Source organism: Schistocerca serialis, chromosome 3 (genome assembly GCF_023864345.2).
Source record: "Schistocerca serialis cubense isolate TAMUIC-IGC-003099 chromosome 3, iqSchSeri2.2, whole genome shotgun sequence".
In the NCBI taxonomy this organism is placed as follows: Eukaryota; Metazoa; Arthropoda; class Insecta; order Orthoptera; family Acrididae; genus Schistocerca; species Schistocerca serialis.
Window position 1 is genome coordinate 497,906,085 of NC_064640.1, and position 26,526 is coordinate 497,932,610.

The following is a 26,526-nucleotide window of genomic DNA, read 5'->3' on the forward strand; positions in this document are numbered from 1 at the left end:
CTTCAGTCCTGAGACTGGTTTGATGCAGCTCTCCATGCTACTCTATCCTGTGCAAGCTTCTTCATCTCCCAGTACCTACTGCAACCTACATCCTTCTGAATCTGCTTAGCGTATTCATCTCTTGGTCTCCCTCTACGATTTTTACCCTCCACGCTGCCCTCCAATGGTAAATTGGTGATCCCTTGATGCCTCAAAACATGTCCTACCAACCGATCCCTTCTTCTAGTCAAGTTGTGCCACAAACTTCTCTTCTCCCCAATCCTATTCAATACCTCCTCATTAGTTACGTGATCTACCCACCTTATCTTCAGCATTCTTCTGTAGCACCACATTTCGAAAGCTTCTATTCTCTTCTTGTCCAAACTAGTTATCGTCCATGTTTCGCTTCCATACATGGCTACACTCCATACAAATACTTTCAGAAACGACTTCCTAACACTTAAATCTATTCTCGATGTTAACAAATTTCTCTTCTTCAGAAACGCTTTCCTTGCCATTGCCAGTCTACATTTCATATCCTCTCTACTTCGACCATCATCAGTTATTTTACTCCCTAAATAGCAAAACTCCATTACTACTTTAAGTGTCTCATTTCCTAATCTAATTCCATCAGCATCACCCGATTTAATTTGACTACATTCCATTATCCTCGTTTTGATTTTGTTGATGTTCATCTTATATCCTCCTTTCAAGACACTGTCTACTCCGTTCAACTGCTCTTCCAAGTCCTTTGCTGTCTCTGACAGAATTGCAATGTCATCGGCAAACCTCAAAGTTTTTATTTCTTCTCCATGAATTTTAATACCTACTCCGAATTTTTCTTTTGTTTCCTTTACTGCTTGCTCAATATACAGATTGAATAACATCGGGGAGAGGCTACAACCCTGTCTCACTCCTTTCCCAATCACTGCTTCCCTTTCATGCCCCTCGACTCTTATAACTGCCATCTGGTTTCTGTACAAATTGTAAATAGCCTTTCGCTCCCTGTATTTTACCCCTGCCACCTTCAGAATTTGAAAGAGAGTATTCCAGTTAACATTGTCAAAAGCTTTTTCTAAGTGTACAAGTCCTAGAAACGTAGGTTTGCCTTTTCTTAGTCTAGCTTCTAAGATAAGTCGTAAGGTTAGTATTGCCTCACGTGTTCCTACATTTCTATGGAATCCAAACTGATCTTCCCCGAGGTCCGCTTCTACCTGTTTTTCCATTCGTCTGTAAAGAATTCGCGTTAGTATTTTGCAGCTGTGACTTATTAAACTGATAGTTCGGTAATTTTCACATCTGTCAACACCTGCTTTCTTTGGGATTGGAATTATTATATTCTTCTTGAAGTCTGAGGGTATTTCGCCTGTCTCATACATCTTGCTCACCAGATGGTAGAGTTTTGTCATGACTGGATCTCCCAAGGCCACCAGTATTTCTAATGGAATGTTGTCTACTCCCGGGGCCTTGTTTCGACTCAGGTCTTTCAGTGCTCTGTAAACTCTTCACGCAGTTTCTTATCTCCCATTTCGTCTTCATCTACATACTCTTCCATTTCCATAATATTGTCCTCAAGTACATCGCCCTTGTATAAACCCTCTATATACTCCTTCCACCTTTCTGCCTTACCTTCTTTGCTTAGAACTGGGTTTCCATCTGAGCTCTTGATATTCATACAAGTGGTTCTCTTCTCTCCAAAGGTCTCTTTAATTTTCCTGTAGGCAGTATCTATCTTACCCCTAGTGAGATAAGCCTCTACATCCTTACATTTGTCCTCTAGCCATCCCTGCTTAGCCATTTTGCACTTCCTGTCAATATCATTTTTGAGACGTTTGTATTCCTTTTTGCCTGCTTCATTCACTGCATTTTTATATTTTCTCCTTTCATCAATTAAATTCAATATTTCTTCTGTTACCCAAGGATTTCTATTAGCCCTCGTCTTTTTACCTAGTTGATCGTCTGCTGCCTTCACTACTTCATCCCTCAGACCTACCCATTCTTCTTCTACTGTATTTCTTTCCCCCATTCCAGTCAATTGTTCCCTTATGCTCTCCCTGAAACTCTGTACAACCTCTGGTTCTTTCAGTTTATCCAGGTCCCATCTCCTTAAATTCCCACCTTTTTTCAGTTTCTTCAGTTTCAATCTGCAGTTCATAACCAATAGATTGTGGTCAGAATCCACATCTGCCTCTGGAAATGTCTTACAATTAATAACCTGGTTCCTAAATCTCTGTCTTACCATTATATAATCTATCTGATACCTTTTAGTATCTCCATGATTCTTCCAGGTATACAACCTTCTTTTATGATTCTTGAACCAAGTGTTGCCTATGATTAAGTTATGCTCTGTGCAAAATTCTACAAGGCGGCTTCCTCTTTCATTTCTTCCCCCCAATCCATATTCACCTACTATGTTTCCTTCTCTCCATTTTCCTACTGACGAATTCCAGTCACCCATGACTATTAAATTTTCGTCTCCCTTCACTGCCTGAATAATTTCTTTTATCTCATCATACATTTCATCAATTTCTTCATCATCTGCAGAGCTAGTTGGCATATAAACTTGTACTACTGTAGTAGGCATGGGCTTTGTGTCTATCTTGGCCACAATAATGCGTTCACTGTGCTGTTTGTAGTAGCTAACCCGCACTCCTATTTTTTTATTCATTATTAAACCTACCCCTGCATTACCCCTATTTGATTTTGTATTTATAACCCTGTAATCACCTGACCAGAAGTCTTGTCCCTCCTGCCACCGAACTTCACTAATTCCCACTATATCTAACTTTAACCTATCCATTTCCCTTTTTAAATTTTCTAACCTACCTGCCCGATTAAGGGATCTGACATTCCAAGCTCCGATCCGTAGAACGTCAGTTTTCTTTCTCCTGATAACGACGTCCTCTTGAGTAGTCCCCGCCCGGAGATCCGAATGGGGGACTATTTTACCTCAGGAATATTTTACCCAAGAGGATGCCATCATCATTTAATCATACAGGAAAGCTGCATGTCCTCGGGAAAAATTACGGCTGTAGTTTCCCCTTGCTTTCAGCCGTTCGCAGTACCAGCACAGCAAGGCTGTTTTGGTTAGTGTTACAAGGCCAGATCAGTCAATCATGCAGACTGTTGCCCCTGCAACTACTGAAAAGGCTGCTGCCCCTCTTCAGGAACCACATGTTTGTCTAGCCTCTCAACAGATACCCCTCCTGGAACACCCTGGGTAATGGTAAGACACATTTCGAAACCAGATTTTAAACTATAATACATTTACACGTGCAAACATGACCATAAGTTTTTCGTTATGAACTGTAGGTTAAAACTTAGTAAATCGTAAAACGGTAGGACTTAAGCAGGTGGGACCTTTATAAATTGAAAGAACCAGACACGACTGAGAGTTTCCGTTTGATGGAAACAGGAAACTGGAATACAGTAGAAGAAGAATGACTAGCTTTGAGAGAAGAAATAATGAAGACAGCAGAAGATTAAACATGTAAAAAGACAAGGGCTAGTAGAAATTCTTAGCTAGCAAAGGAAGTACTGAATTTCATAGGCGAAAGAGGAACACATAAAAATGCAGTAAATGAAGCAGGCGAAAGAAAATGCAGGAATCTACATCTACATGACTACTCTGCAATTCACATTTAAGTGCTTGGCAGAGGGTTTATCGAACCACAATCATACTATCTCTGTACCATTCCACTCCCGAACAGTGCACGGGAAAAACGAACACCCAAACCTTTCTGTTCCAGCTCTGATTTCTCTTATTTTATTTTTATGATCATTCCTACCTATGTAGGTTGGGCTCAACAAAATATTTTCGCATTAGGAAGAGAAAGTTGGTGACTGAAATTTCGTGAACACATCTCGCCGCGACGAAAAACGTCTTTGCTTTAATGACTTTCATCCCAACTCGCGTATAATATCTGCCACACTCTCTCCCCTATTACGTGATAATACAAAACGAGCTGCCCTTTTTTGCACCCTTTCGATGTCCTCCGTCAATCCCACCTGGTAAGGATCCCACACCGCGCAGCAATATTCTAACAGAGGACGAACGAGTGTAGTGTAAGCGGTCTCTTTAGTGGACTTGTTCCATCTTCTAAGTGTCCTGCCAATGAAACGCAACCTTTGGCTCGCCTTCCCCACAATATTATCTATGTGGTCTTTCCAACTGAAGTTGTTTGTAATTTTTACACCCAGGTACTTAGTTGAATTGACAGCCTTGAGAATTGTACTATTTGTCGAGTAATCGAATTCCAACGGATTTCTTTTGGAACTCATGTGGATCACCTCACACTTCTCGTTATTTAGCGTCAACTGCCACCTGCCACACCATACAGCAATCTTTTCTAAATCGCTTTGCAACTGATACTGGTCTTCGGATGACCTTTCTAGATGGTAAATTACAGCATCATCTGCGAACAACCTAAGAGAAATGCTCAGATTGTCATCCAGGTCATTTATATAGATCAGGAACAGCAGAGGTCCCAGGACGCTTCCCTGGGGAACACGTGATATCACTTCAGTTTTACTCGATGATTTGCCGTCTATTACTACGAACTGCGACCTTCCTGACAGGAAATCACGAATCCAGTCGCACAACTGAGACGATACCCCCATAGACCCGCAGCTTGATTAGAAGTCGCTTGTGAGGAACGGTGTCAAAAGCTTTCCGGAAATCCAGAAAAAAAATGAGAATGGCAGAAAGTGCTAAATGGCTAAGTAGAGATGGCTAGAGAACAGAGGCACATATAACTAGGTGAAGATTGATTCCGCGTATAGGAACAGTAACGAGACCTTTCGAGAAAAAAAGAAGCATTGTATGAATGTCAAGTCCTACGGCAAGTCAGTATTAAACAAAAAAAGGGAAGCTAAAAGGTGAAAGGAATACACAGTGTGTTTCAAAGTCTTTGCGACAGACACCTAGGTCTGATCACGTCATGGAAAACAACTTTTGTTAAAGGAAAATGTTCGAAGACGCTTTTCCGCGACGTCAGGAGTCGTTTAAGACTGGGTTACGCCCCTGAGAAGTGGCAGGATGTAGACACTAAGTGGCATTCATGTGAAATGTGTATTGCCTATTATCCATCTAGTCTGCTGTGTAGCCGTACGCCACCCAAAATTGAAGTTCTTGATTTACTTCTAAAATATCTGTCTCCGCTTAGTGACACTCATTCTTGTCATTTTCTTGTTGGACATTACTCTTTCAATTTACTGTGATAGGCAGTATGCTGTACGCCTTGTTAGTAGACCCTGCTACTTGGGAGAAATCTCGTCGCCCAGGCCAGGAAAACACTACAGGATTCGTAGCGTCGCTGGGAAGCGAACATTTTGTCTCTAACAGAAGTCGTTTCCCATGACATGTTATAATATCCCTAGATGTTTATCGCGATGATTTGAAACACCATATACAGGATGGTCAGAAGCAGTCGGAAAATCTTATAAGGCTGTTGCAAATAGGTTGTGCTCAGAAATAATTGTTAAGAAAAAAACTTCAAAACGTTGCGCGGTTTCTGAGTTAATTAGCATTGAAGTTGGCCAATCAGACAGTTGCGTTCTCAAATTCAAGCGGTCCTCCAGGCCGGTGTCTCCAAACGTTATCTTCGTTTGGTTTACTTGCGAACAAGAGAGCGATACAAAAATTGAACAAGGGGTTGTAGTAAGGATCAAATCCGAGCCAAAGGCTGAGCAATCTAAGCTACCAGGATAACTGATACTACATACTCTGACCCACCAGAATATTATGACCACCTACCTAGTGTCTATATAAACCCGTTCAGGCGAAAGCAGCGTCACCTGGCGACGATTGACAGCTAGTGAGAAACACGCACGGTGCATGTAGCATCAGTGAGCATGCTGTCTGTGGGTAGAATGGGTACGGCGTTCTATCTATCCGCGTTTGACCGAGGGCAGATTGTGATGGGCCGGCACGAGCATTTCAGAACCTGCACGACTTGTCGGGTGTTCGAGGAGTACTGTGGTGAGCATCTCAAACACGAAGCCAAGATGAAACCCTGTCCAGACATCGTGGGGTTGGTGGCCACCCCTCATTACACCTATGGGGGTCGTAGGCTCGGCAGACTGGCAAAAATAGGACAGGCTGCGAACTGTGGTGGAACTAACATCAGACATTAATGCTGGGCAGCGTAAAAGTGTATCTGAACACACAGTGCACCGAATGCTCCTAACGATGGGCCTCTGCAGCCGACGACGCATGCATGTGCCAATATTAGCACCATGACATCGGCAACTACGACTGAAATGGGTGCGTGACCATCGGCACTTGACGTTGGCACAGTGGCAGAACATTGCATGGTCTGATGAATCCCGATACCTTCTTCACCATGCCGACGGGAGGGCACGAATCCGTCGTCTTCCAGGGAAACAGCTCGTTGACACGTGTACTGGGGACAGAGGCAAGCTAGCGGCGGCTCCATTATGCTCTTAGGACATTCAGGTGGGTGTCCATGGGTCTAGAAGAGCTCGTGAAAGGTACGATGACGACCAAGGGGTATCGTACACTGCAGACAGCGGACACTCCTTAATGACGATCATGTTTCCCGGCGGCAGTGGCATTTTTCAATAAGATAAGATAATGGGAGATGCGGTACTGCGAAAAGAATTTGACAGAACATTGGAAGATCTAAATCCAAACAAGGGCCTCGAGTAGACAACATTCCATCAGAAATATTGAGATTCTTAGAAGAACTATCCGTAATGAAATGATTCAACATAGTGTGCAAGTTATTTGAGATAGGCGAAATACCCTCAGACTTCAAGAATACTGCAATGATTCCAATTCCAAAGAATACACGTGCTGACAAGTGTGAAAATTAGCGAACTCTTCAGTTCAATAAGTCATGCTTGCGTAATACTGACACAATTATTTACGGAAGACTATTAAACTGGTAGAAACCGACCTAGGAGAAAAGTTTAGGTTATGGAGATATTCACTAACAGCCGAACCAAGACTGATCCTACGACTTATCTTAGAAGTTAGCTTAAGGAAAGGCAAACTTAAATTTTGAGCGTTTGTAGACTTAGAGAAAGTATTTCACAGTGTTAACTGGAAAACACTCTTTGGAATTCTGAAGGTATAATACAGGGAGCGAAAGATTATATACCGCTATTACAGAAACCGAACTGAAGTTATAACAGTCGATGTACAAGCATGGAAGGGAAGCAGTAGCGAAGAAGGGAGTGAGAGGGATTTGCAGCCGATCACCGACGTTATTCAGTCTGCATAATGAGCAAGCAGTATATGAAACCAAATAACAATTTGGAGAAGAAATTAAATTTCAGGGATAAGAAGTAAAATCTGAGGTTTGCCAGTGATATTGTAATTGTGTCAGAGACAGATGAGCAGTTGAATCGAATGGATGTTATCTTGTAAAGAGGTTATGAAGTGACCATCAATAAAAGTAATAAAAGGGTAATGGAACGTGTTCAAATTACATCAGGTAATGTTGAGGGCGTTAGATTGGAAAATGAGGAACTAAAAGTAGTAGATGAGTTTTGCTATTCGGGCAGTAAAATTTCTGATGATGGCTAAAATAAAGCAGATATAAAATGCAGACTGGCTATAGAATGAAAAGTATTTTTGAAAAAGATGAATTTGTTAACGTCGAATGTAAATTTAAGTATTAGGAAGTCTTTTCTGAAAGTATTTTTCTGAAGTACACCCTTGTATGGAATTGAAATATGGGCGATAAACAGTACAGACAAGAAGAGAATAAAAGTTCAAGAAATGTGGTGCTATGAAGAATGCTGAAGAGAAGTAGCGTAGATCGATGTGCTAATGAGGAACTACTAAATCGAAATGTGAGGTAAAGAAACTTATAACTTGACTATTTGACTAAAAGATAGGATCCGTTGATAGGACACATTCTGAGGCATCAAGGAATCATCATCAGTTTGGTTCTGGAGGGGAGCGTTGGGAATAAAAATTGTGGAGGAAGGGTAAGGGATGAATACAGTAAGCAACCTGAAATGGATTCAGTTGATAGTAGCCATTCGGAAACTAAAAGACTTTTGCAAGAGAGACTAGCGTGGAGATCCGCATCAAACCAGTCTTCTGACCGAAGGCCACAACACATGTCCATCTTCAACAGGAAACAGTTATATTTATTACAATGTCAAAGTCTTCAAAAACATTAGACTGTTACGTGGCGCATGGGAAATATTTATGCCTATAATATCATTTCTTATTTGTAGGAATTATTTTAATTGATCTCTTACGAAGCAAAAGTTTGACGCTTCGTCTAGAGAAAGCTCTAACTTTTCAAGTTTTATTTTGTTCTTCGTGCAACCCCTTAATATGGTTTTATTGAACGAAGTAGTTAGTTAACATAATTTAGGCTAAACGGAGTAATGGAAACGGGTGCCTCTCCACCCTAAATCTGAAAAATAAAAGTATAATAAAATTTTCATTTATTATTTATCTCAAAATTTACTGTGCATCCATAACGATGAAAACTGTGATTGTAAACAGAAACAAGCGTGTACCACGTACTCAGCGCCGCCTGGCGGTCTAGTCCACATGGCTTACAAAATTTTCACTTGGTAGCAGTTTGCACTTCTCTTGTGCTCGAGAATGTTGACGTGATACAATGAATCCAATGTTTTTGTGTGACTGAAATAGCAATGGTAAGCCAGGAAACCACATTATAGTCGTTGTAGCATGTCTCTTATCAGTGATGAAATGTATCATATTTTCATATCGTCTGATACCAGTCTTATATTGTACTTTTGTAGCCTTTGAAAATGACGGAAAGTAGAACCGCGTAAGGGTGATAAAAAATAAAAGTGTGGTCAAGACATAAATAAATACAATCTGTTTTTCACATAAAAAATTCGGAGGCATTACTTTCCAGCTCGCCCACTTACTATCACTCAGATCATTAATACTAAAGTACTAACTTTAACAAATCGGTATATGACACTATTCCGCCATATTACCGAAGTTAAGCGCTGTCGGGCTTGGCTAGCACTGAGATGGGTGACCGACGGGGTTCGCTGAGCGCTGGTGGCAGGCGGGTTGCACTCAGCCATTGTGACGCCAATTGAGGAGCAACTACATTGAGAAGTAGCGGCTCCGCTCACGAAAAATGACGGCCGGCAGAGTGGTTTGCTGACCACATGCCCCTCCATATCCACATCCAATGACGCCTATCGGCTGAGGAAAATACGACGGTGGGTAGGGACCGTTGGGCCTTAGGAAGCCTTTTCAGACTGAGTTTTATAATATAACACAACTACGTACAATGTGAACCAAATATGACTAGAAAATCACATTTTCTTACAAAAAATCGTTATCCTTCAATAAAATCACGTGTTTAGGCCCTGAATAGTGTTGCGATTTTATAATATGAACCAAATATGACCAAAAAATCACATTTTCTTTTAAAAATCATTATTCGTCGATCCCCCCCATGAACCATGGACCTTGCCGTTGGTGGGGAGGCTTGCGTGCCTCAGCGATACAGATAGCCGTACCGTAGGTGCAACCACAACGGAGGGGTATCTGTTGAGAGGCCAGACAAACGCGTGGTTCCTGAAGAGGGGCAGCAGCCTTTTCAGTAGTTGCAGGGGCAACAGTCTGCATGATTGACTGATCTGGCCTTGTAACACTAACCAAAACAGCCTTGCTGTGCTGGTACTGCGAACGGTTGAAAACAAGGGGAAACTACAGCCGTAATTTTTCCCGAGGGCATGCAGCTTTACTGTATGATTAATGATGATAGCGTCCTCTTGGGTAAAATATTCCGGAGGTGAAATAGTCCCCCATTCGGATCTCCGGGCGGGGACTACTCAAGAGGACGTCGTTATCAGGAGAAAGAAAACTGGCGTTCTACGGATCGGAGCGTGGAATGTCAGACCCCATAATCGGGCAGGTAGGTTAGAAAATTTAAAAAGGGAAATGGATAGGTTAAAGTTAGATATAGTGGGAATTAGTGAAGTTCGGTGGCAGGAGGAACAAGACTTTTGGTCCGGCGAATACAGGGTTGTAAATGCAAAGTCAAATAGGGGTAATGCAGGAGTAGGTTTAATAATGAATAAAAAAAATAGGAATGCGGGTAAGCTACTACAAACAGCATAGTGAACGCATTATTGTGGCCAAGATAGACACGAAGCCCACGCCTACTACAGTAGTACAAGTTTATATGCCAACTAGCTCTGCAGATGACGAAGAAATTGAAGAAATGTATGATGAAATAAAAGAAATTATTCAGATAGTGAAGGGAGACGAAAATTTAATAGTCATGGGTGATTGGAATTCGGTAGTAGGAAAAGGGAGAGAAGGAAACGTAATAGGTGAATATGGATTGGGGCTAAGAAATGAAAGAGGAAGTCGCCTGGTAGGATTTTGTGCAGAGCATAACTTAACCATAGGCAACACTTGGTTCAAGAATCATGAAAGAAGGTTGTATACATGGAAGAACCCTGGAGATACTAAAAGGTATCAGATAGATTATATAATGGTAAGACAGAGATTTAGGAACCAGGTTTTAAATTGTAAGACATTTCCAGGATGTGGACTCTGACCACAATCTATTTGTTATGAACTGTAGATTAAAACTGAAGAAACTGCAAAAAGGTGGGAATTTAAGGAGATGGGACCTGGATAAACTGAAAGAACCAAAAGTTGTACAGAGTTTCAGGGAGAGCATAAGGGAACAAATGGCAGGAATGGGGGAAAGAAATACAGTAGAAGAAGAATGGGTAGCTTTGAGGGATGAAGTAGTGAAGGCAGCAGAGGATCATGTAGGTAAAAAGACGAGGGCTAGTAGAAATCCTTGGGTAACAGAAGAAATATTGAATTTAATCGATGAAAGGAGAAAATATAAAAATGCAGTAAATGGAACAGGCAAAAAGGAATACAAACGTCTCAAAAATGAGATCGACAGGAAGTGCAAAATGGCTAAGCAGGGATGGCTAGAGGATAAATGTAAGGATGTAGAGACTTAGCTCACTAGGGGTAAGATAGATACTGCCTACAGAAAAATAAAAGAGACCTTTGGAGAAAAGAGAACCACTTGTATGAATATCAAGAGCTCAGATGGAAACCCAGTTCTAAGCAAAGAAGGGAAAGCAGAAAGGTGGAAGGAGTATATAGAGGGTCTATACAAGGGCGATGTACTTGAGGACAATATTATGGAAATGGAAGAGGATGTAGATGAAGATGAAATGGGAGGTATGATACTGCGTGAAGAGTTCGACAGAGCACTGAAAGACCTGAGTCGAAACAAGGCCCCGGGAGTAGACAACATTGCATTAGAACTACTGAGAGCCTTGGGAGAGCCAGTCCTGACAAAACTCTACCATATGGTGAGAAAGACGTATGAGACAGGCGAAATACCCTCAGACTTCAAGAAGAATATAATAATCCCATCCCAAAGAAAGCAGGTGTTGACAGATGTGAAAATTACCGAACTATCAGTTTAATAAGTCACGGCTGCAAAATACTAACGCGAATTCTTTACAGACAAATGGAAAAACTAGTAGAATCCGACCTTGGGGAAGATCAGTTTGGATTCCGTAGAAATATTGGAACACGTGAGGCAATAATGACCCTACGGCTTATCTTAGAAGCTAGATTAAGGAAAGGCAAATCTACGTTTCTAGCATTTGTAGACTTAGAGAAAGCTTTTGACAATGTTGACTGGAGTACTCTCTTTCAAATTCTGAAGGTGGCAGGAGTAAAATATAGGGAGCGAAAGGCTATTTACAATTTGTATAGAAACCAAATGGCAGTTATAAGAGTTGTGGGGCATGAAAGGGAAGCAGTGGTTGGGAAGGGAGTGAGACAGGGTTGTATCCTCTCCCCGATGTTATTCAATCTGTATATTGAGCAAGCAGTAAAGGAAACAAAAGAAAAATTCGGAGTAGGTATTAAAATTCATGGAGAAGAAATAAAAACTTTGAGGTTCGTCAATGACATTGTAATTCTGTCAGAGACAGCAAAGGACTTGGAAGAGCAGTTGAACGGAATGGATGGTGTCTTGAAGGGAGGATATAAGATGAACATCAACAAAATCAAAACGAGGATAATGGAATGTAGTCGAATTAAGTCGGGTGATGTTGGGGGTATTAGATTAGGAAATGAGACACTTAAAGTAGTGAAGGAGTTTTGCTATTTGGGGAGCAAAATAACTGATGATGGTCGAAGTAGAGAGGATATAAAATGTAGACTGTCAATGGGAAGGAAAGCGTTTCTGAAGAAGAGAAATTTGTTAACATCGAGTATTGATTCAAGTGTTAGAAAGTCGTTTCTGAAAGTATTTGTATGGAGTGTGGCCATGTACGGAAGTGAAACATGGACGACAAAAAGTTTGGACAAGAAGAGAATAGAAGCTTTCGAAATGTGGTGCTACAGAAGAATGCTGAAGATTAGATGGGTAGATCACATAACTAATGAGGAGGTGTTGAATAGGATTGGGGAGAAGAGAAGTTTGTGGCACAACTTGAATAGAAGAAGGGATCGGTTGGTAGGACATGTTCTGAGGCATCAAGGGATCACCAATTTAGTATTGGAGGGCAGCGTGGAGGGTAAAAATCGTAGAGGGAGACCAAGAGATGAATACACCAAGCAGATTCAGAAGGATGTAGGTTGCAGTAGGTACTGGGAGATGAAGAAGCTTGCACAGTATAGAGTAGCATGGAGTAGCATGGAGAGCTGCATCAGACCAGAAATAACTATGTTATGGAGAAAGAAATCTTCATCTTCATGCCACTGAGAAGAAGCTGCCGTAAACAAATTATTCCTCAAGTCATATCCATTAAAAATAGTCTTATCTGACTAGTAACAAATGATCGGATCCCATTATACGTAATTTCTTGGATGTCATTGATTCTTTCTTGAACCCTTTAAATATTTTAGTCTGATGATTCTAACGATTAAATGCATTGAGCAGTTTCGTTATTGAACAATGGAACCTATGTTTCTACAGTCCATCTGTTCCTACAAATCTGCCTCGGGCATGGATGTGTGTGATGTCCTTAGGTTCGTTAGATTTAAGTAGTTCTAAGTTCTAGGGGTCTGATGACCTTAGAAGTTAAGTCCTATAATGCTCAGAGCCATTAGAACCATTTTTTGTTCCTACAAAAATGCTTCTGAGAATGAATCCACATACGTAGTACCTGCAAGTTAAATGCCAGAGGTTTTTTTTCCAAAATGTTTTCTAGAAGTTCTCGTAATCGATGCAGTTGCGTCAAAGACTGATGTCTTAAAGCCTGAATAACCCATTCATTTAGAGTTCCATAGACAGCTGTTAAGAATTTACTCAGTACTACAATTTGAGAAACCTACAGGAAGCTTTCTATATTTTCTTATCCTTAGTTGGCTTATGATTTCGGTTGAAAGCCAACTGTTACATGAAGGGCTTATTTCAATGGTACAAGTCCACGACCCCCACTTTTCTGCCTATAATGCTTCTGAAATTAATGATCCAAACAAACAGAAAGAAAGGTTCATCTCTAGCAAGAATGCTTGAATATTTCTGGTACCTCAACTGCAGATTTTTCAAATTCAAAATGGTTCAAATGGCTCTGAGCACTATGGGACTTAACATCAGTGGTCATCAGTCCCCTAGAACTTAGAACTACTTAAACCTAACTAATCTAAGGACATCACACACATCCATGCCCGAGGCAGGATTCGAACCTGCGACCGTATCAGTCGCGCAGCTCCGGACTGAGCGCCTAGAACCGCGAGTCCACCGCGGCCGGCTGCAGATTTTTCAGCGCTCATTTAAGTTTAGGACTCTGTATCTGAAAATGAACAAAAATGGACTTGTACCACTACTGAAATAAGCCCTTAACATGGTACAATCAGACCTAAGAGTGCATAGTAATTATTAATGAAATGAAAACATTCCCTTTTGTTTAAAATTTTACCTACGAATGAACAACAGCGCAATGTGACTACTGCTAATGAAATATTAGGAATAAGCACAGTTTTATAGCACCGCACAATATGTTAACGGGCCTTTAAAATGAATGACAGGAAACCAACTCACAACTAAGATTTTCGATAGCTCTAATACAACTTATAACTGTAGAAATGTCTCTTTTCGTAGAAAATAAGCCTCCAATGCAGATGTGACTTGACCTTGAATTGCTTAATACCTAACGTCAAGAAGCACGGATCACAAAATGCAAAATCTCGATGTATTCGGGACTAAGCACTTGCCGTGATGTTCTTTGCAACTCAAACTTATCTTGTTTGCTGAAAGTTGCGTGTAAAGAAGAAATACTTTGTTTACTAAAGGCAAATTATAGTACTATATGTTCTGTTGAAGGCAGGTCATTTGGAATAAGCTGAGCACACACTGGCTGCTAACGTGAACAAAGGCTAAACGAGCACATGTGTAAAGTCGCAAGGCTGAAAGATGACTTCTGGAGGAAAATTAGTCATGGGAACTTAAGATTAAATTCGCTTATTATTCACTAAATTGCCATGAAAGTTCACGAATCGTAGATACAAATGTCATCCAAGGGACCACGTTGATATACAATACGAAACATTCACAAGCCGGCCGCTGTGACCGAGCGGTCCTAGGCGCTTCAGGCCGGAACCGCGCTGCTGCGACGGTCGCAGGTTCGAATCCTGCCTCGGGCATGGATGTGTGTGATGTCCTTAGGTTAGTTAGGCTAAGTCTAGGGGACTAATGACCTCAGATGTAAAGTCTCATAGTGCTTAGAGCCATTTGAACCACATTCACAAAAACAGAAAATTCATCTCATATACTTTCAGGTTACTGTAATACTACTTAATGAATAAGAAAGTAAAATGAAAATCGACTGATAATCGCATATGGCTCATGCAAAAAAATAGATATTAATCGTCATTAAATCAGGCAAATATGCGAACCGAACAAAGTGCTCACCTCACTCGGATGAAAATACATCTGCAAACCTGAAAATCATGTTATATAGAATTGCGCCAATGCAAAGGCAGCAAGCAGCTCTATCACCATAGATCCTGAACGCTGCAGCTTACAACGAAAACTCCCCATCGCATCCCCACCAGATTTAATGGTAAGATGGCTTAGTATACAGCCCGTCAAAAACTGAACACGGATCAAGCTTGAAAACAGGAAGAAGGTGTACTGAACTGTGCAAAAAGAAGCAAAACAGAAACAGTGAATGGTCCAAGATGTGCAGCATCGAGCAAATTGGAAGAGCCATGGCGTCGTATTTATGTGGTTACGGTGTTGGATGGCAAAGTGGCGGATCGCTTTTTTCACAACGTTATGAACTGTCCGTCCGGTCATTGGCGTGTCTGTGCTCTTTCTGTCTGTCTTCGCAATTGCCGTCCTTTACACTGGTTATGGAATATGAGTCATGTGGTAAGAATATATTACCGCCGCAAGTAAATCTGATGAATAGTGAAAACAGGAGAGATGCCGCATGGACCTCCATAAAAATGAAAACAACAAATAAAAGGATGTGAACTATGTTACAACACAGGAATTCAAGAGTCAAAACCTCCAAAACGGAATGCAAGAGTAGTAACATGTGGTACCTGTGTAGAACAAACAGGAGGTACATACGTCTGGAGGCTCATCGCTTTGTAATCACGAGATCCTAGTGTCGATTACCGGTGAAAATACACAAGATCTCGGAATCAGCTTTCATTATAGGTCTCTTCCTTACACCTCGCTACATAAACGTGATACAGTGACCCTATCAATTCCGCACACTTTGATTTTGGACCGTTCACTGTTTCTATTTTGCTTCTTTGTTTATGGTGCAATACTCCTTTTCCTGTTTTCATGCTTGATCTGTGTCCAGTTTTTGACAGGCTATCCAGTGGGCCATCTTACCACTAGAACTGCACATCTCAATAATAAACGATACAAAAAGCCTGAACTCGGAAAAAGTCAGCAAGTAGAACTGTGTTTACTGCTCCAGGCAGCGACCACGGGAAGAGACAAAGAAGAAAAGTGTCTTCACGTGGCTGTCTTAGAACATGAATCTCAGCGCCAAGCAACCTAATTAGGTGACAAGGCATCTTATGCCTTGCCGCAAGTGGAGTTGTTGCCCCTAGGTGCGGATGGAGTCGTTTTGAGACCGTGCACATTCTTCGTAAAACTCCTATGCTGTGACACGAATGCAGCCTGTAGCCGTGGAACTTTTGCTAGATCATGGAGACTTCTCTTGCAGACGAGAGCATTATAGTCTCTGAGCCATGCGAGTGATGTTTCTAACTGGCAACTTTCACGTGAACCTTTTCTCACGGAGTTTCTATCGGGAACTGCCATATAATTCCTGTTGACCGTAATATCTTCGATATCTTGACCTAGAACTTCGATACTAATTATGTTCATGTGAACTGATTCCCGCCACTGACCTTCCTTTCATACGAAGCTGCAGTGAACTTAGAAGTGATTACTACTTCACGTCTTCTTCTCTTTTTTACTTGTAGCAATGAACTACCTCAAAATCTAGTACTTGTCAATCAACACTACTTGAACCTGATATCATCAGTTCGGCATGTTGGTCTGAGAAATAATGATACAACCTACACAATAGTAAGTTTAATGTCCGGAATAAGAGCAAAATTAGCAGCATTGAATTAATAATGGGTTTTTATTTCCCTTTATTTTCAAGTAGGCTTATGATATTTTAAAAGAAAATCAACAACGTTTCTTTTTCAGATGGAAGTTTGTTTTCAGTGTTTTCATGCGACTAATATATGAGCGAAAATATGAAGATACCGTACTTTCTAAGATTGTTAAATGTGTGGTGTCACCGCCAGACACCACACTTGCTAGGTGGTAGCTTAAATCGGCCGCGGTCCATTTAGTACATGTCGGACCCGCGTGTCGCCAGTGTGTGATCGCAGACCGAGCGCCACCACAAGGCAGGTCTCGAGATACGGAATAGCACTCGTCCCAGTTGTACGACGACTTTGCTAGCGACTACACTGACGAAGCCTTTCTCTCATTTGCCGGGAGACAGTTAGAATAGCCTTCAGCTTAGTCAATGGCTACGACCTAGCAAGGCGCCATTAGCCTTACATAGTTTGATAGTTATCGTATGAAATGTCTCATCAAGAACGTTGTAAACCAACAAGGATAGATAAAAGTTAAGTATTCGAGGAGCTGCATATTTTTCTTATTAGCTTTCACTACTTATCCTGTTCCAGAATTCACACCCGTCTGCGTTAGATAGCGTGCATTTCGGCCTCCTCTATCTACAAGGTGTTGGCACATTTGCCAACACATCAAAATGTATGTCCATTCTCTGAACACCACTGTGAAGTGCATGGCAGAGGGTACTTTCCATAGTACCAATTATTATGGCTTCTCCCTATTCCATTCATGTACGGAGTGCAGGAAGAATGACTGTTTAAACGCCTCTCATGATCTCTACTGGAGCGATATGTATGGGTTTGTAGTATATATTGTAGGAATATGTCATTTAAAGCTGGTTCTTGAAACTTTGTAAGTAGGCTTTCTTGGATGAATTTCACATTGACTTTTGCCTAGGGTTATTTGACTTGGGTTAATTGACGTTTATTTGACAATTTTTTTTCGGATGTTTCGCCCGCACGAGTGGCTAACGCTGTTAAAGCTTTGCCCTCCACTGGTGGTGGTGGACTGGAGTGGAGCTCGTGTGGGCTTTTCCCCTGGCCATTCCCATTGTGGTTCCTTCCTTGCTACCTGCAACGGTCATTCGCTGCAGCATGGGAATCCACGATCCATTTAGTTTGAGGTTTTCCTCTTTATTGTTGAAGATGTTGTCATGTTTATGGATTTCCATGGCTGCCATGAATAAGCGAGTGCGGTTGCTCTTCTCCACAGTTAGGACTTCGGTGTCGGTGAGTATTATTATATGGTCGTTGTCACAAAGCATGTGCTCTGGCATGGCAGTTTTCTCCACCCGTATGGACCTATAGCACCGTTTATGTTTGGTAATTCTGGTGTTGATGAATCGTCCAGTCATCCCAACATAGACTATTCTACATGTACACGTTATGTGGTACATTATCTGACATTGCAGGTGGATCCTTTTCGTCCTTTGCTGATCCGAGACACTCTTTGTTCTTCTTGTTTGGTTTGGAAATAGTCTTTATGGTGCGTTTGCGTCATATATGGCCAATTCTGTGTGTTACCCTGGGAATGTACAGCAGTAAGGCCATATTTGTCTTTTCATTTTCTGCAGTTCACTTCGCCTAGTTTTAGATTTCATGTCATTTCGTATGCACCTGTTGGAATGCTGATTGCTCATCGGAATCTTTTCCAGGTGTTGCATCTTGCATCCAAGGTGCTGCGGCTGACATATTCGCCTTGTACACTTCATCACTCTTTTATGGGTTGGGTGATGATTTCACACCGTCTGCATATATGTATCTGTGAGTCAATTTTAGATATATGCTGTGTTCTAGCTTCACACTATTTCTCGTAAGCAGCACTTGTAGAAAGGGTGACTGTTGACCCTTTTCACTCCCACAGTAAATATTATGTTGGCGTGGAGACTGTTCAGATGTCTTAGCAAGTCACTGAACCATTCCTCAACACGGCTTCACACAGTGAAGGTGTGCACGAGATGGAGTGCCCATGGCTATAGCTTCCAGGTGTTCATAGAAATCGCCCCACATGAAATAACTCATGGCAAGACATGCATAAAAGAGCATAGTGATGTCATGCAGGAAAATGGAACCGACGTTGTCCAGGTAATCATTCAGTGGTACAATGGTAAACAAAAAAAACAACGTCAGAGCTGACCAGGATGTCGCTTGGTCCAGGTTTTCGTTCCTTCAGCTTCTCAACGAACTCTCCTGAGTCAGATTTTCCCAAGTGCTGTTGAATGAGAGAGGCCAAGTGCTTCACCAGTTTATATATCAAGGAGCCAGGGTCACTTATAATCATTTTCTTAGTCGGATGTCATCTTTATTGATTTTTGGTATTCCGTACAGCCGAGGTGCTAGGTTATCTCTGTTACATATCTATATCCATCAAGGGAGAAGATGCTTGCTTTCAGCCTGCCACCAGAAATTTAGGTTGAAGCTATGGCAAGTGTTTCGCGGGTTATATGTCAGTTATATATCAGTTATATGTCAGAAAGACAGGAGCACTTACGATCGGTCTTAGTGGTACATCAGCTTTGTGGATTTTTGTTCTTCTATACAAGTGAGGTAGTAAAGCTTTTATGTCTCTCAGGTTCCTCTGCACATCTGCCGAAAGAGAAGATATTCGACTTAAGTCCACCATAAGCAATGGAGCGTGGAGCTTTGACAATGTTAGCCACTCATTTGAGCAAAACATCAGACAAATTTCCAAACAAACACTGGTTGAAAAAGGGCCTCAACAGTTTTTATGAGACAGTTTATTTCTATCACAAGTGTCGACCAGTTCAATTTCTTCAGCATCTCTGCAACGTTGTCCCATGGGTCAATCAAACCTGTGACCATTCACGCTGTCGTTCTCTATATATCTCCAGTATCCGTAATCAGTCCTGCCTGGTACGGGTCGCACATATAAGAGCAATATTCTAGGATGTGTCGGATGAATGATTTCTGTACCATCTCTTTCGTGGAGTGATAGCATTTCTCTAGTATTCTACCAATGATCTCAAGTCTTCCACCTGCTTTACCTATGGGTGAGCCTACGTGGTGGTACCATTTCGTATCCCTGCAAAGTGTTACACCCAGGTGTTTCTACTAATTGACTAATTCCAACTGTGACTTGTTGATATTGTATTCATAGGATACTAAGGTTTTTCATTTTTGAAGTGCACAGTTTTTCATTCTTTGACATTTAAAGCAAGTTGCCACTCATTACATTACTTCGAAATCTTACCAAGTTCTCACTGAATACTTGAGCAGCTATTAACAGACACTATCACATTATAGATAACTGCATCATCTGTCTGAAGTTACTAACAAGGTCGTTAACAGACTTCAAGCAAAAAAAAAAAAAAAAAAAAAAAAAAGAGGAAGTGCCACGAAGGAATTATCCAAATGGGTCAGAAATCGGTTATGTGATAAACATCCACAGAGCAACAAATAAATGATTACAATTTCAGAAAAATTGGATTATTTATTCAAGAGAAAGAGTTTCACAAATTGAGGAAGTGAATATGCTTTGGCCCATCTCTGGTCCTTATGCAAGCAATTATTTTGCTTCATATTGATTGATAAATAGTTGCGTGTTCTCCTGAGGGATGTTTTGCCAAATGCCGTCCAATTGGCGCGTTAGATCGTCAAAAGCCAGAGAAGTTTGGAGGACCCTGCCCATCGTACTCCAAACTTTCTCAATTGCGGAGAACTCCAGCGATCTAGTTGGCCACGTTATGATTTGACAAGCATGAAGGCAAGTAGTAGAAACTCTCGCCGTGTATGGACAGGCATTATTATGCTGAAATGTAAGCCAAGATGGCTTGCTATGAAGGGAAATAAAATGGGGGTAGAATATCGTCGACATCCCACTGGACCATAAGCGTGCCATGGATGACAGCCAAAGGGGTCCTGGTATGAAAACAAATGACACCTCAGGCCATCACTCGTGGTTTTCAGGCCACATGGCGGGCGGCAGTCAGACTGGTATCCCACCACTGCCCGGGGTGTCTACAGACATGTCTTCGACCTGAAATCTTATTAACTGCAGTAGAATTGTCTTCAGTGATGAGTCCCTCTTCGAACTGAGCTTCTATGACCAGCGAAGACGTTTCTAAAAGACGCCCCAGATAGCGATGGGATACCAATCTGACTGTCACCCACCATATGGCTTGATAACCGGGAGTGATTGTCTGGAGTGCCACTGCTTTTCATACCAGGGTCCCTTTGGTTGTCATCCACGGCACCCCGTATGGTACAACGGTACATCGACGATATTCTACGCCCCATGTTGTTGTCCTTCATGGCAAGCCATCCAACGCTTACATTTCAGCAAGATAATTCCGCCAACACATAGTGAGAGTTTCTACTGCTTGTCTTCGTGCTTGCCAGACCCTACTTTGGCCAGCCTAATTGAGAACTTTTGGAGCATTATGGGCATGGTCCTCCAACCAACTCGTGTTTTTGACGATGTAATGCGACAATTGGACAGAATTTGGCACAATATCCGTCAAGAGGACACACCATAACTCTGTCAATCAATATCAAGCCGAATAACTACTTGAATAAGATCCAGAGGTGGGTTAACGCTTTATTAACTTGCTCAATTTGTGAATCTCTTTCTCTTGAATAAACTATGAATTTCTTCTGAAATTGTTATCGTTTGTTTGCCTGTACATTTGCATTTAATCTACCGATTTCCGCAGCATTAGGATACTTCCTTCGTGGTGCGTCTTCTTTTTTAGAGCGTATACAATATGAACAACAAGAATACCAACACACTTCCGTGAGGAATACTGTAAGTTGCTTCTACATCTGTCGATGATTCTTCATCCAATGTAACTTGTCACGTCCTCCTTATCATGAAATCCTCAATCCAGTCCCAAATTTCGCTTGATGCCCCATGCGATCGTACTTTCAATTGTAAGCGTAGAAGTGGTACTGAGCCAAATGTTTTTTTGGACTTCGAGAAATACTGAATCTATCTGGTTGCCTTGATTCATGGCTTTCAGGATGTTATGCAAGAAAAGTTCGAGCAGGGTTTCACGTAATAGATGTTTTTGTAATCTATGGTGGTTGGAAGGGGGGCTATTCCGTGTGAGATACCTCCTTAAGTATGAACTCATAACACATGGATGTCAAAGATATTGAACGACACTTTTGTTGATCACTTCTGCTACGCTTCATGTAGGGAGACTTACGTTTTCTTCCAGCTACTGAGCACGGTTTTTTATGCAAGGGATCTACGATAGATTGTAGTTAAAAGAGGGGCTCATCAGCTGTAAGTCCTGTATAGAATCTCATAAGGATTCCATTGGGTCCTACAGCTTTGTCCAATTTTAGCGATTTCAGCTGTTCTTGACCAGTATTGACACTGATATATCACTCATCTTTGCAGCTGTGCGAGAACTGATTCGGGAAAATACCCCTGGGATTTCATTTGTAAAGGAACGTTTTAAAACCGAGTTCATGGCTTCTGGTTTTGTTTTGCATCCCTCAGTTTCAGTCCCTGTCTCTTCCATGAGCGTCTGGATACTAACTTTGGTACCCCTGACATCCTTCAGATATGACCAGAATTTCTATGCCTTTTATGATAGATTCTTCGAAAATTTTCTATTACAGTAGTCAACGAAGGATTCACACATTGCTCTCTTGACAACCAAATGTATGTAATTCAGCATTTCCCTATCTATAGCTCTATGTTTTGTTTTACACCTATTATGCAGTACTCTGTGCTTCTTTAAAAGCTACTTTACAGTTATTGTAAACTAGGGAGGATCCCTTCCATTGTGATCTGTTCTATGACGTACATGTCTATTAGGTGTATAATCAACTATTCTTCTTAACCTTAACCACAGTTCTTGTACATGTTCCTCTACAGAGCTAAGTGTTTAAATTTCCTTACTGAGATACGACACTATTGCCTCTTTATCTGTTTTACTAACAATGTAAATCTTTCCACTTGTTTTAGTTGTCCTATGTACTTCGGTAGTTATTGTTGCTACAACTGGCTCATGGTCACTGACACGAGTTCCTACGTCGAATTCCTCAAAGACGTCAGGTCACTATTAGATCCAATGTACAGCATTCCCATCATGAGCGGAGTTCCGAACAATATGTTATAGGCAGTTCTCAGAGAACGCATTTAGTAATGTTTAACACAGGACAACTTGTCACACCTACCACTTTCAAGAGTATAATTTTCAAAATCGACTGTTGGATGATTAATGCCTCCTTCAGTGAAGACAGTGTGATTGTGAAACTTACGTACTAATGAACTTAGGTTTTCTCTGAAGTCGACGAAAACGGAAGACAACTCAGATGGTCCGAGTTGGGTTGTAAAAAGGAGCTGCTCTCTATTTGCCTTCTCCCTACTTGGATTCGAGGTCACTGACTCATCACGTTGCAGACCATTTCCTACTGTGAAATAAGAACGCATTCATTTAAGGAGATCGAAGTAAACAACCTGCGTACATTAGGTGATGATTAGATTCGTCACATGGAAATTATATTTTATAAAATTGGTGGTTCTCTTTTATGCTGGAGTTTCTGATACTAAGGGCCCAGAGACAGTCATCCTCTTATCGTACTAACAATGATCCTGGATTTCACACATCTCATTTTTACATGTGATGGAACCTAACTGGGGATTAGAACAAGAAAAAATATCGAACACTTAAAAAGGGCCACGTAAGAGCCAGCCTGATGAACATATTCGCTGCTTTTAGATGATTTGTTCTAACACATAATTCTTACTATCAAAGAAGGATAAAAAATTGATCACTAGAGCACATTAAGCCAACGTATCTCTGTCACGAACATAGCCACCAGAAACCAATAACCAGTCAGTAATACATTGTGGGTGCTTGCAGCTTCTCTTAACAGTCTCCGTTGTTTTTTTGTTGTGAATGTATGACCACGAGAGTACTGTCAACGTTCCTCCTCAGAACTTTCATGGTTTAATCTATATTTCTTTTGTTTCAGGTGAGGCCACAAGATGCAGAGGAGACAACGGTTGCACCCAGATCGTTTACCGTGGATTACGAGAACAACACTTTTCTTCTGGATGGAGAACCCTTCCGCTACGTAGCTGGCTCCTTACACTACTTTCGTCTGCCTCACCCTCTATGGCGAGATCGACTAAGAAAGTTGCGAGCTGCTGGTCTCAACGTAGTTTCAACGTAAGTTTTCTTAACCTGCTTCTCGTGAGCCGTTATTTCTTTCGACGGCAATGTAAGATGACCACTTACGTCCATAAGACTGTGCTCTTAAGAATCAAGTTCCGACTGAGAAGTATAAAGTATGCTGATTACTCGGTGTTATTTCATATGGTTGCGCTCGGCAGTACAGCGTGAACAATATGTAAAACAGAACTAAGGTACTGTTATTAAGCTAGACAGGAAATGAACATGTAGAATTGTCTGTTCGACGTGGGTGACACTGCCTCATCGGCCGCAAAGACGCCATGCAGTCAGCACATGGGGGCTGGATGACTGACAACTTTCGCACAAGGATGCAGACCGACTTATACTTCGAAGGAGGGGATTGAAAAGGATCGAACGTATAGAGAGCCCCCGAGCATGCCACGAAAACTATCAACATTAGTGGGAAATCTGTAGCAGTATTCTTGAACTTATTCTGCTTTCAAACGATATGATCTACCTGGACTCAAATACTGGTCATTTTCATACAGGATATCCTAACAGCTACAGAAAAATGTGGCCATCTGGGTCCAGTGCTTTCAGATTGTCAACAAGCTTATGATATAAATTTAAGTTGACTGATAGTAAATATAATGTGTTATTATAAGCTACTTATTAAGGTTTGCGAAGCCACTGAGAATTTCTTGAATGCATGTCATCTTTTGTGGAGAGTAGTAGGAGAGTAATGGGTATTCTGGCCACTCCTCAGTCTTTATGAATAAAATTTCTGCCGTTGAGTCTCAGTAATGATAATAGACCAAATATATGACGATGACATCGCAGCTGGTCCCATTATATGATGTGACGAGATATCACAGTAACTGCCCACTATATTGTGAGGGAGGAGGAGAACAGAGCACAAGGGACGCGAAGTGGGAGATCAGGGGAGAGGGAACAGACATGCATGCAGCTATTTGTGACATCTCAAGGTCACTCTGTATGACTGAAAAATTGTATTGCATAAGCAAGATGACACAGGAACACACACACACACACACACACACACACACACACACACACACACACACACACACACACATGGGTACGTCTGATAACGCTGACTTGCTGCTGCTTTATACTAGAAAAGTATGCCTTCATATAGTCTCGCTTACCACAAGCAACGTCATGAAAAATAAAATTTGGAAGTGGTAAAGCTCAAACAGACCATATTATGTCTACTTTAATAAAAAATACGTAAGGAAGAGATTCAATGTACCCATGGACATCCTTAAATTCTTAGACCATTGTCATGAACGAGAAGTTAGTAACCGCTTTTGTTTTTCCACAGCTGGAAAAATTAGCAACTGGATCATCGTTTCTATGGCCTTTCGGTGCATGTTTCTAGGCTCATACCTTCTATTGCACGGAGTTTCTTCCAACTTACAACACTTAACATAAGAACCTGTTTGTGAAGCCACACACTCAAGGGATGGTGATAAAATTTCAGAAATACTTACATTAAAGAAAATTAAGCTCTCGAGGATAAAAATTAATCCACAAACGTTAGTATTTAAGGAGTGAGAGAATTTTCATATGAGTTTTATGTGTGGTGTAAGAGTGGGCGAGAGATGATGACTAGACAATGGTGATACACAGACATACAGGCATTTTACCAAGATTTTTTGAGACGATACTTAGTTTCATTAGAAAACTACGAATTATCACCAATATCACGATTTCTGTTAGAACCAAGGTTTTGCAATAACTAGAACACTTTCACGTCCAATGTTAAGTGGATTTTGCCGTTAAAAAGACGCCATGATTGGCATCTTGACTTTCCAGAATGGTCGTTACAGAACTTCTACAAAATTCACAGTTAATTTGTTAATAAAATGTAGTACCACTGTTGCCACCCGTAGCTCTCACTTACTTACTTTTGGGTCTCCTGTAAAAGTCAACACGCGTTTCCACTATAGGTACAGTAACCATCGGGCCCCATGGACCAGCTCTTTAGACACCACGCTGTAGTAATATACCTGACTGCTGAAGCCTCAGAACTGTACGGCATACTACCAGTTTTCAACGAGCAAACTGTTTCAGCAGCTTGTTGCTCGTTCGTCTCGACAACTTCATTAAAAATAAGCATTAAGATAACAACGGCCAACGGCCTTGCCGCAGTGGTAACACCAGTTCCCGTCAGATCACCGAAGTTAAGCGTTGTCGGGCTGGGCTAGCACTTGGATGAGTGACCATCCGGTCTGCCGAATGCTGTTGGCACGTGGTGTGCACTCAGCCCTTACGAGGCAAACTGAGGAGTTACTTGATTGAGAAATAGCGGCTCCGGTCTCTTAAACTGACATACGGCAGGTAGAGCGATGTGCTGACCACATGCCCCTCCCTATCTGCATCCAGTGATGCCTGTGAGCTGAGGATGAACGGCAGCCGGTCGGCACCGTTGGGCATTCATGGCCTGTTCGGTCGGAGTTTCGTTTAGTTTTATTAAGATGGCAACTCGAAAGTACGATCCCAACCGAAGCTTGGACTCATCTACCATGCCGCTCAGGTAGCTAATGCTAAAAAATAGACTGCCGTTTTAGTATCATCTGTCTCTCACTCGCCATCATTAATCGTATATTTCAGTATTTTCTGTATGTGATTTTCTCCTGCTGACCATGTAGTAACTGCTGCTCCTGTAACATGTGCAAACTGAACAGTTTAATCATACTTTGCAACTCGTTTAAATGTTGTCAGAGCAATTAATTAAGAGAGATTCTTATATCTGTATCTGAGGATTTTATCCAGTATATCTGCTTCTTTAAAATTGTCTCTTATTTATGTAGC

General features: G+C 41.4%; 1 protein-coding gene and 1 pseudogene across 1 annotated transcript in view; both read left to right on the forward strand.

The window, feature by feature from the left end:
• The window catches only part of LOC126470385 (beta-galactosidase-like), a 305,106-nt gene that overhangs the window by 127,168 nt on the left and 151,412 nt on the right, over positions 1 to 26,526 (forward strand). The window contains exon 2 of the mRNA XM_050098215.1: positions 23,528 to 23,724. Within this exon, the coding sequence (XP_049954172.1) occupies positions 23,528 to 23,724 (197 nt within the window). The remainder of the gene's footprint in view (positions 1 to 23,527; positions 23,725 to 26,526) is intronic.
• On the forward strand, positions 25,845 to 25,962 carry LOC126471755 (5S ribosomal RNA; annotated as a pseudogene).